The sequence below is a fragment of the Rhinopithecus roxellana genome, chromosome 15, assembly GCF_007565055.1.
Source record: "Rhinopithecus roxellana isolate Shanxi Qingling chromosome 15, ASM756505v1, whole genome shotgun sequence".
NCBI lineage: Eukaryota > Metazoa > Chordata > Mammalia > Primates > Cercopithecidae > Rhinopithecus > Rhinopithecus roxellana.
In genome coordinates, this window is record NC_044563.1 from 12,610,589 (window position 1) to 12,620,711 (window position 10,123).

General features: G+C 57.6%; 1 protein-coding gene across 12 annotated transcripts; it reads right to left on the reverse strand.

The window, feature by feature from the left end:
• Window positions 1-864: 864 nt before the first annotated feature.
• SLC25A45 (solute carrier family 25 member 45) lies at window positions 865-9,841 on the reverse strand. 12 transcript variants are annotated; one of them, XM_010363922.2, is made up of 10 exons: window positions 9,443-9,841; window positions 8,861-9,171; window positions 8,622-8,707; window positions 8,010-8,104; window positions 6,186-6,286; window positions 5,785-5,887; window positions 5,520-5,591; window positions 5,029-5,214; window positions 2,476-2,734; window positions 865-2,333 (listed from the first exon to the last, which is right to left on the reverse strand). In XM_010363922.2, exons 7-10 carry the CDS (start codon window positions 5,544-5,546, stop codon window positions 2,065-2,067), a joined length of 741 nt encoding a protein of 246 aa, XP_010362224.1. In that variant the 5' UTR covers window positions 5,547-5,591; window positions 5,785-5,887; window positions 6,186-6,286; window positions 8,010-8,104; window positions 8,622-8,707; window positions 8,861-9,171; window positions 9,443-9,841; the 3' UTR covers window positions 865-2,064. The 12 variants fall into 12 exon arrangements, with proteins under 12 accessions (XP_010362224.1, XP_030773619.1, XP_010362222.1 ...); XM_030917759.1 differs by lacking the exons at window positions 6,186-6,286; window positions 8,861-9,171; window positions 9,443-9,841 and having other exon boundaries at window positions 865-1,563; window positions 2,194-2,333; window positions 5,785-5,828; window positions 8,050-8,104; window positions 8,622-8,826; XM_010363920.2 differs by lacking the exons at window positions 6,186-6,286; window positions 8,861-9,171; window positions 9,443-9,841 and having other exon boundaries at window positions 5,785-5,828; window positions 8,050-8,104; window positions 8,622-8,826.
• Between the last annotated feature and the right edge of the window lie 282 nt (window positions 9,842-10,123).

A 10,123-nucleotide genomic window follows, 5' to 3' on the forward strand; every position in this document is an offset into this window, starting at 1 on the left:
TGTGCCCAGGTGGAGCAGCGTAGCTAAGTAACTGGACGCTGGGGCGGGAAGCTCAGAGGCATCCAAGCACATCGTATGACTTACCCGTGGTGTGGCCTAGGACAAGCTGCAAACTGTCTCTGAGCCGAGGCTGCCTCTCTGTCAGCTGTGATCATTACACTGTGATTGTTTCTACAGGAAGGCACCAGTACATGGCAGGAATTCAGGTCACCATGAGGTGCCCTCACGTTGGTCTCAGACCAGATAGGGACATTAGTGGGTACAAATGGCCCTTGATGCTCAATTTTGTTGTCAGTTCAAAGAACCCTCTCAGCCAATTTTTAATTCCCACTGAGCAACTGAGATGGATAAAGAAAATGGCAGTGGCTCGCACCGGTAACCCCAGCTCTTTCGGAGGCCAGGGTGGGAGGGCTGTCTGTGCTCAGGAGTTCAAGACAGCCTGGGCAACATAGTGAGACCTCCTGTCTACAAACAATAAAAATAAAAAATTAGCCAGGCGCAGTGGCACACATCTGTAGCCCCAGCTACTTAGAAGACTAGGGTGGGAAGATCGCTTGAGCCCAGGAGTTCAAGGTCGCAGTGAGCTATGATGGCACCACTGCACTCCAGCCTGGGTAACAGAGTGAGACCTGTATCTAAAAAAAGAAAGAATAGAGAAAAAAAGAAAAAGAAAACAAGTGCCATCGGCTGGGAGTGGGCAAAGCAGACAGACCCCCAACTCCCAGCATCCTCCACTGCAGATGACCTTGAGATGGGTCTGAGCAGGCAGATGGGGGCTGGGAGGTTCAACAGAAATCTGTGTGGCAAGACCAAGAAAGCAGGTGTGGCGGCTGGCGTGGGAGAGACAGGTCAGGAGTACAGTCGCAACATTTAATGAGCATTTATTGCACACATCTGTTCAAGCACGAAGCTCAGGCTGGAAACCATCCAAAGCGCAATCCCTGACCTCAGGGAGCTCATAGTCCAGTGGGGAAGCCGAGAAGCGAATTAACGACTCTGAAGAAGCGCAGGCAAGTGCTATGACCAAGGCAGGTGTGCGGGTGGGGTGTCTGGGAACCCCAAAGTCAGCCTCAGGTGGGGAGGCGAGTCAAGGAAGGACCAGGAGACCAGGTTTAGCCTGGGTCTGGGAGGAGAGTGGGGCCAGCCCAGGGAATGGTGGAGTCACCCTGCCGGGCACTGCTAGCCAAGCCCAGGCAATGAGAGCACAGCTTGTTCAGGGGCCAGGAAGCAACCCCAGGAGAACAAAGCCTCGTGGGGAGGGAGGAACCTGGAAGGTGGAAGGAGTTTGGGCTTTTCCTGAAGGTGATGAGAGCCATTGAAGGATTCTGGCCGGAGGAGACATAGGGTTATCCTGCGTCATAGGGGAGAGAGCTTTGAAAGGCAGGGAGGTGGAAGGCAGCGGGGACTCTCAGAAGCAGAGTCTCAGATCTCCTTAAGAGGTGAAGGCGGCTGGATATGGTGGCTCACACCTGTAATCCCAGCACTTTGGGAGGCCGAGGTGGGCGGATCACAAGATCAGGAGATTGAGACCATCCTGGCTAACATGGTGAAACGCTGTCTCTACTAAAAATACAAAAAATTAGCTGGGCGTGGTGGCGCCCGCCTATAGTCCCAGCTACTCGGGAGGCTGAGGCAGGAGAATTGCTTGAACCTGGAAGGTGGAAAGGCGGAGGCTGCAGTGAGCCGAGATCGCTCCACCACACTCTAGCCTGGGCGACAGATCAAGACTCCATCTCAAAAAAAAAAAAAAAAAAAAGAGGTGAAGGCACAGGACAGGGGCTGGGATGTTGCCAGCTCACTTGTGCCTCATGCTCCCTGTTTCACAGACATGGGAGGCAAAGGAGTCAAGGCCAGCTACACAGGGAGGCTGCCCAGGCCCCCTGGCTTCCGGCTCCTGCAGGCATCTGCCCAGCCTAGATCTGCTCGGGTGGGAGGTGCCTTGGTTAGGAAGGGCTGAGCCTCTTGCACTGATTTGTAAGCTGCAGATTTTCAACCTGGCCTCCAATCTCAAACTGGCTTCCGGGCCGTGGGCCTGATGGGGAGCTACTGGCATTGCCGCAGGTCTCATCCCCACAAGCGGAGGAGATATTCGTAGCTGAGGAAGGTGACAGCATTGACGGGAAAGGCGCGGGCACTGTTGATGGTGACCCCCCGGAAGAAGACCCCCAGTCCTTCCTGCCGGACACTGCTCACCATGCAGTCCAGCACCCCTTGGTATACTCTGCGTCTCAGCCCATCCATCTGCATCCGGGACTTGATCACGTCTAAGGGCGTGGCTGCCACCCAGGAAGCAATGCCTGCAAAGCCCCCTGCCACCAGCACTGTGGCTGAACCTGGGGCAGAGGGAGCCCAGAGCAGGGGTCAAACCAAGAACACAGCATCCTCCCCAGACCCTAATCTCCTTCTCCAGTCCCCGCTGGACCCTGCCTGCTACACACACCTCTGTCCCCCGTCCTCTCACGCCACTTTACTTACTGGGATTCTGGCCTTCTGGTGTGTACTGGCGACAGAGCCCTTCATAGGTGAGGAAGTAGACCCCCATCGTGGGGGTGTCCCTCAGCATCAGGGCCCAGGCTCCTCGGAACAGCCCCCGGTACCCCTCCTCCCGGAAGATGGAGGCTGCACAGTGCACAGGCCCCCGGTACTGAGGTGGGGGGCTACCCGGCTGGGCCATTGGCTCTGTCTGGTTTTGTAGCCGGACTTTGATGAGGTCAAAAGGAGCCAGACAGTAGGCCTGTTGGGGACGAAACATGAAGGCCCCGGGTGGGGCTTTGAGCTGGGAACTGGCTCCTTACATTCACAAGAGGAAGGATGCAGGCAGAGGACCGCATCATCCAGTCCCTCAGGAGCCCTGCCAGTGCCCAGCCTCTCACGTGCATGTGTGGCTGGGATGGCCAGGATGTCTGCATGCGATGGGGACAGGCCACCTCCCTTGGCATCAGGCCCAAGAGCGAGAGGCACTGCCCCCTCCTCATGCAACAGTGACCAACTTGCCTGGCCTGCACCAGGCACTCAGAATAAGCCTGGATTCTTTTTGCAGGAGCAGGTTGGTTTCTGGCCTCCCTAAAGCCGGCAGTGAGCATATCTATACAGTAAGCAGGGGCAAGTGAAGGACTCAGCCTGTGACCGTGAAATAGCAAAGAGACCACCCTCTCCCGGGTGAAGGAGGTCCCCTTGCGAGTGTTGTTCTCCTGCACCCACTTCTCAGAGGCCCGGGGGCACGGGGCCAGCCCTTCCTGCCTCTGGAGAGGCAAGACTCCCTCCCATTAGCGTTCCACCAAAGTGGCTTCTGAGTGTGGGAAGGTGGGTAATGGGGCGACTTGGCAAGTGCTAGAGCTCTTAGCATCGGCGGAAGCAGACACTACACAGATTTGGGATGGAATTGGGGCTGGGGTCCTGGTGAGGGTCAGTGCTGGGGGGATGTAGAGAGTGATGGGGGCAGTTAAGGTTTGGGTCAGAGATGCCACTAGGTCAAGATGGCTTTTGGAGTCCAGGTGAGAGTCAGAGTCCATGTTGAGACTAGCCTATCTAGGAGGGACTTATGTGTTTTTTGCTCGTTTGTTTTGTGACAGGTTCATGGGCTCAGTTCCTCAGCCCTGGAGATGGCTGATGGCGATGGGGGCTGGCAGTCACCTCCGGTGCTGGTCCTTAGGGTTTGGCAGGCCAAGTCTTTGCTTGTTTACTTTGGCCCTGGCAGGAAGGGTCGTAGGTTGGGGACCATCCCTTGGGAGATGGGGCCTTGTGCCACCCTCCAGAGCGTGCTGGCAGGGCTGAGCTCAGGGCTTCAGGTGGTGTTCTGAGCCCTGAGCTCCTGGGGGTGAGGACAGGGCGAGGCTGATGCCAGGTGACAGACAGCCCCACGGGGGTGGTGGAATGTCAGATGCTATTTCAGAAGGTCAGCTTTGGCCAAGCCCAGGGCAACATCTGTGCCTGTCAGAGGCTGTCAATCCCTGCCTCTTCTTCCCACTCCACACTAAAACACATTTTTCCTCTAAGACTCTGTTAAACGGAAGCCACAGGTTTGACTGTAAACCCAGGCTCCATCAGCGGCCCTCACAGTCCCCACTTCTGCTTTCCAAAGAGCTGGAGGGGGCAGGGTGACTTAGAAGCTGGGCCTGGCCACTTAGCTGAGGGCCTCGGTTCTCTTCCTTGTGTTTGTGGGATGTGGCTCGTGGGGCTCAGGAAACCTATAGGTGACACCTCGCACAAGAAGGGGCAGAAGAAAAGCCAGGGCCTCCGGGGGTCTCATTAATCATTAATTCATTTGAAGGAGCAGCCTGACTTTGTCCTTTGTCCTTGCTCTCTGCCCCATGAAGTGTGACAGGGAACTGGGGGCAGCCGCCCAGGAGAGGGCGACCCTGGCTGGCAGCGGGGCTGTGAGTGGGTACCGGGTGCACCCTGTGCCTGCTTATGTTCACAGGCGCCTGTCAGCACCGGCTCCCACTGGCGGCAGCTGGTCCCTCTTCCCTTCATCTGCCCCTCTAAAGCCTAAAGCCCAAATGACGGCAGTGACTTAATGGTCAATGCCCTGTTGGGCCGGGGCCTCAGGTGAGGCTCCCAGGTCATGGCCACTCAAGCGCTGCAGGCAAAGGGTAGAGCCGGCGGGACCGGGGCAGTGTCAGGATCTCATCAGGACCTGGCCAGAGGGGCTGGGCTCACAGCTCTGCGGGGGGCTGGCAGTTCTCCAGGGTCAAAGGTCTCCTTGGGGAGTGGGCTCCCCACAGCTCTGAGTCTGGCAGACCCCTCTGGAGGAGGGCAAGCCCTGTCAGCTGGAGCGAGTGGCCCAGGCTGCTTCTCCCAGCACTCTCTTGATACTGCCCACCAGCTCTGTCTGCCTTTTGCCTCTTCCGTTCCCCACAGCGCTCCCCCAAAGGCCTGCAGCCTGGAAAGCCACAGCACAGGCCTCTTGTTCCCCTCCAGGAGGCCTGTGCCTCCATGGCTGTGGGTCACCAGAGCAGGGCGGGAGAGGACAGATCGACATGACCATCCCTATGACACTTGTGTGTGCCCACCCACTGCCCCCCTCACCTGCAGGAACCCCCCGGTGCAGCCTGCTAGGAAGATGTGCGTGTAGCTGGGTGGCTGGGCCCGCCGTTCCTGGTGGGCGGTGGCCGTCAGCACCAGCAGGGTGTTGCTATAGACCCCAAACAGGACAGAGTTGACCACAGCTATGCTGGCAATGGGGAAGCTCATTCCCTTGAAGAAGCCCAGGAGCTGCAGAGAGACACAGCGGCACTGGAGTAGGCACCATGGGGCCTCCCTTTTGTCCCCTCCAGCCCTGGAAAGACAGCCTCTCGCTGGAAACTGCTCCCAAGTCCTGCCACAGGGAGGTGGGGACAGGTGGGGACAGGCTGAAGCTGAGCCATTGGGGTGCCAGTCTACCACCCAGGGCCCCCAAGGATCCCAGACATGGTCTTCTCTCCTCCAGGGGCAGAACCCTGCTGGAGCAGGAAGCTGGTACCAATGGCCCCAGATGCCTCCCCCAAAGTGGGAGGACCCCAAAGGAGTGGTTCACTCACAGACTCGTGGCGGTAAATCTTGACCATGCAATCAACGATGCCCCGGTAGGTGGTCTGGGTCTGCAGTCGCACCTGGGTGGGAGAACAGGGCAGGTGGGGTGGCGGGATGGGCAGGTGGGCCAACCTTTCCCTCTGCCCCCTCAAGCAGGATGCCAGCCAGCAGGAGAGGCAGGAAAGGCAAGATTAGCCAGGCCTGATCGCAGGGCACCCTGACATTTGGGTTAGGTGAGATCTTCCATTCCTCTGGTGCCTCTCCTAAACTCACCTTTACAGTGTCAAAGGGGTGTCCCAGGACCAAGCCCAGAGCTCCTGTGGTGACAAGAAGGTGCTATGAGTGAGGGCCCTCGTGCCAGGCCCAGGAAGCAAGTCTGTGCCAAGAGGAAAGAGGGGTTTAGAAAGGAGGAAGGAGAGCAGCGCTGTCCTAGACACGTGCAGCCACCTTCCTGCCAAGCTCTAGAGACTCCAGCTGCCCCGACACCCCCTCCACACAGGCACTGGGCCAGGAAGGCACTGGGACAAGGGAGTAAGACCCCAGGCCCCACCTGAGGATGCACACCCAGGAGGGAAGAGCCAGCCAAAGATGTATGTGTCCTCTCTGGAGCCCATACCCAGGGATCCCACTGCCTATGAGACGTGGGACTCTGGGCGAATCACCCAGGTCCCTGCCTCTCCGAGAGCTTTACTCTTTTTTTTCTTCAACTCATAATGTTGTTGCCAGGATCCAGAGCAGGCCCTGCTGCCAGCTGGCCACGCAGAACTGCAGGGCCCTGATGGGGGTCATGCCCGGGCACCTGTGGAGGAGCTTCTCCCCTCCCCTCCACCTGCCCACTGCTAGCCCTGCCCTCCACAGCGGAGGCTGGTTCTGGAGCTTAGGGGAGGTCGCACTCCCAGGAGGCAGGTTCAGAACGTCCCTCTCTTTCTCCTAAGAGGAATGCCACCCAGAAGCTGGGCTGGGACCACAGCACAACAGGCCTCAGGGCCCGGGACTGTGGCTCACAGCCAGGTAGAGCAGAGGCCCAGAGGGAGCTCAGGACAGCAGGTGAGGCCAAAGGTGAGCTTCCTTTGTGAGCTCCACAGGGCGGGTCTGGAGAGCAGGGCTCAAGGTATAGGGTGCTCACCTGGCTCTCCCGCCCTCTGCAGGTGTCAGGCAGAGTGACCTTGGAAGGCAGAGGCAGCACCTCCCACCTGCACCTTCTCTTCTCCCCATCGGCCAATCCCTGGAGGACTGGGGACAGCTGGCTCTGGGGTGCTCCAGGGAACCCAGACTTTTTTTTTTTTTTTAAAGACAGGGACTTGCTCTGTTATCCAGGCTGGAGTGCAGTGGCATGATCCTGGCTCATTGCAGCTTCAACCTCCTGGGCTCAAGAGCTCCTCCCACCTCAGCCTCTGGAGTAGTTGGGACCACAGGCCTGTGCCACCAAGCCTGGCTGATTTTTTTCTTATTTCTTTTTTTTTTCTTTGAGACGGAGTCTCGCTCTGTTGCCCAGGCTAGAGTGCAGTGGTGTGATCTCAGCTCACTGCAAACCTCTACCTCCCAGATTTAAGCGATTCTCCTGCCTCAGCCTCCCGAGTAGGTGGGATTACAGGCGCCCACCATTGCACCTGGCTATAATTTTTGCATTTTTAGTAGAGTTGGGGGTTTCACCATGTTGGCCAGGCTGGTCTCGAGCTCCTGACCTCATGATCCACCCACCTCGGCCTCCCAGAGTGCTGGGATTACAGGCATGAGCCACAGGGCCCAGCCTCTCATTTCTTAGAGAGACAGGGTCTTCCTATGTTGCCCAGGCTGGTCTCAAACTCCTGACCCCAAGTGATCCTCCTGCCTCAGCCTCCCAAAGTGCTGGGATTACAGATGTGAGTCACCATGCCCTGTCTTTTTTTTTTTTTTTGTAGCAGGGTCTCATTCTGTCACCCAGGCTGGAGTGCAGTGGTGCAGTCATAGCTCACTGCAGCCTTGAACTCCTGAGCTCAAGCAATCCTCCTGAGTAGCTGGGACTACAGGTGTGAGCCACCATGCTCAGCTAATTTGTTTTTTGAATTTTTTTTTTTTTTTTGAGACGGAGTCTCACTCTGTCGCCCATGCTGAAGTGCAGTGGCCGGATCTCAGCTCACTGCAAGCTCTGCCTCCCGGGTTCACGCCATTCTCCTGCCTCAGCCTCCCAAGTAGCTGGGACTACAGGCGCCCGCCACCTCGCCCGGCTAGTTTTTTGTATGTTTTTAGTAGAGACGGGGTTTCACCGTGTTCGCCAGGATGGTCTCGATCTCCTGACCTCGTGATCCGCCCGTCTTGGCCTCCCAAAGTGCTGGGATTACAGGCTTGAGCCACCACGCCTGGCCTGTTTTTTGATTTTTTGTAGAGACAGGGGCCTCCCTATGTTGCCCAGACTGGTCTCAAACTCCTGGGCTCAAGTGATCCTCCTGCCAGGCCGGAACTCAGACTTTGGTCTCCACTCCTCCCATGTCACCCATCTTCCCCAGGGAGTGACCTACCATTGGGTGTGATGTGACAGAAGGAAGAAAAATGTCTCACCAGAGATCCAGCCAGCCACAAACTCTTCCACCGGCATTGTCTGGGCTTGCAGAAACTGGCGGCTCCAGCAAAGGAGACAGAGTTGAATTTCCCCCTCTCCCTCCCCTGGCCCACGCTGATAATCTCCCACTAATATTTAACCCTGGCAGGAAGGTGAGATGTGGCCTGGTGCCCGGACCTCCAGCAACTGGCAGAGGGGAGCGAGCCAGTTCCGGTGACCCTAGCCACCTGGAGGAGTCGTGCAGAGTACAGTCTCACGGGCCAGGCGTGCCAGGACCACAGGGGCCCTAATTCCCCAGCCCGGCCAATGATCCTGGCTCTGGAGATGGCAACTGGGTCCCTGCCCCATGGTCGGGCCCCTCCAGGGTTGCCTTAGTCAGCAAGAGGCAAGCCCCTGCCTGCCCAGTCAGCCCAGCTCCACTCCCATTCATCGCCACCAAGGGGCACGGCCGCCCCCATGCCACAGAGAGAGGCCAGGTGCGGAGGGAGCATGGCCACCAGAGGGTAGGCCCAGCCCGCAGTTGCCGGCTGCGTGGCAGGGTGGAGAGGAGCCACTCCCAGGAGTGACTCACCAGGCCTGGCTGTTCTCTCCAGGGTTGTTTACGACTTCCCCGACTCCCCCGTGTCAGTCAGAAACACAGCCTGCCTTGGCCTCCTCCTTCCCAGGAGAAAGATGGGGGTTTTGATCATTTAAAGTGCGTGTTGATCTGCAATGGCCCTGTTCTGCTCAGTCCAAGCCAAAACCCTTTCAAGGATCTGTGAGCCACAGGGTGCCGCCCATTCTCCTCTGACCTCACGTCCTGCCACCCACCCCCTTGCTTTCTCTGCTGCAGCCACCCGAGCCTCCAGATTCTTCTTCAGTCAGCCTTCTGCCTCCAGGCTCTTTCCTCTTCCTGGGCACTCTTGCCCTGGCACCCCTTCAGCTGGGGCTCAAATGTCACCACCTCGGTGAGGTCTGCCCCGCCTCCCCAGCCGGAGGCACCGCTGGCTCTTCCTCTCTTTCTCCATCACAGTTATCACCCCAACATGTGATGGGAAGAACTTGTCTGTCTGGGCAGGGATCTCTGGGTGTTCTGTTCATAGTGGGTGGCACGGGGTGGGTGCTCAATAGATCCTGAGTGACTGAATGAACGGAAATGTCAGCGAGCAGCATCAGCGGCAGCCTTGGGGCTCCAGTTCCCTCTTCTCACTGCCAAACGGCCCTGGGGAACATCAAGGCCCAGTGACACCTGCATCATCCCCTCCAGCTCTCCCTGCAGCTCCTAGTCTCCTATGGGAGACGCCCAAGGCCCAGTCCTGCTCACACTTCTCCTCTCATTGTGGCCAAGGCAGAACCCAGCCACCCCTGCTGCTTTCTCGTGGGTGGACAGATTCTGGAAACAGGACCTCCCACCTCCTCCCTCTGGAACTGCCTGGGGCTCCTTGGGCCACCCGCAAATATCGTCCTGAAAGACCATCCCCAAAGACTGGCCTCTCGTGGTGGCTTGGGCTGCAGTCCAGGTTCTGCTTCTCATTCCTGAAAATGCCTTTGCAGAAAGTATAACTGATACAGGCCGGGTGCAGTGGCTCAGGGTGCAGTGGCTCACGCCTGTAATCCCAGCACTTTGGGAGGCTGAGGCAGATGGATCACCTGAGGTCAGGAGTTCGAGACCAGCCTGACTAACATAGTGAAACCCCGTCTCTTCCAAAAATACAAAAATTAGCCAGGTGTGGTGGCAGGCGCCTGTAGTCCCAGCTACTTGGGAGGCTGACGCAGAAGAATCACTTGAACCCGAGAGGCGGCGGTTGCAGTGAGCCAAGATCACACCACTGCACTCCAGCCTGGACGACACAGAGAGACTCTGTCTCGGGGTGGGGGGAACTCTAACTGATACATTTATTACAGTGGAAGAGATCTGACCTAACTGACTCCATCTTGCTTTTAACCTCCAAGCTGTCCTTTTTCACTCCTGGCCATAGGCCGAACTAACTGGGAGGAACTCAGTTTATAGTTTAGCTTTGAAACAAAGATGATAACAGCCCTTTCCCAAAACAAAACCTGTTCCTGCCTGGGGACTAGACCGCCTTTGTAGGG

Coding starts and splice junctions, on each gene's coding strand:
- SLC25A45 (XM_010363920.2), bottom strand. CDS start 8,086: ATGCCGGTGGAAGAGTTTGTGGCTGGCTGGATCTCTG. Junction 5,829..8,049: donor TGTGGCTGGCTGGATCTCTG/GTGAGACATTTT, acceptor TTGTCACCACAG/GAGCTCTGGGCTTGGTCCTG. Junction 2,334..2,475: donor ACCAGAAGGCCAGAATCCCA/GTAAGTAAAGTG, acceptor CCTCTGCCCCAG/GTTCAGCCACAGTGCTGGTG.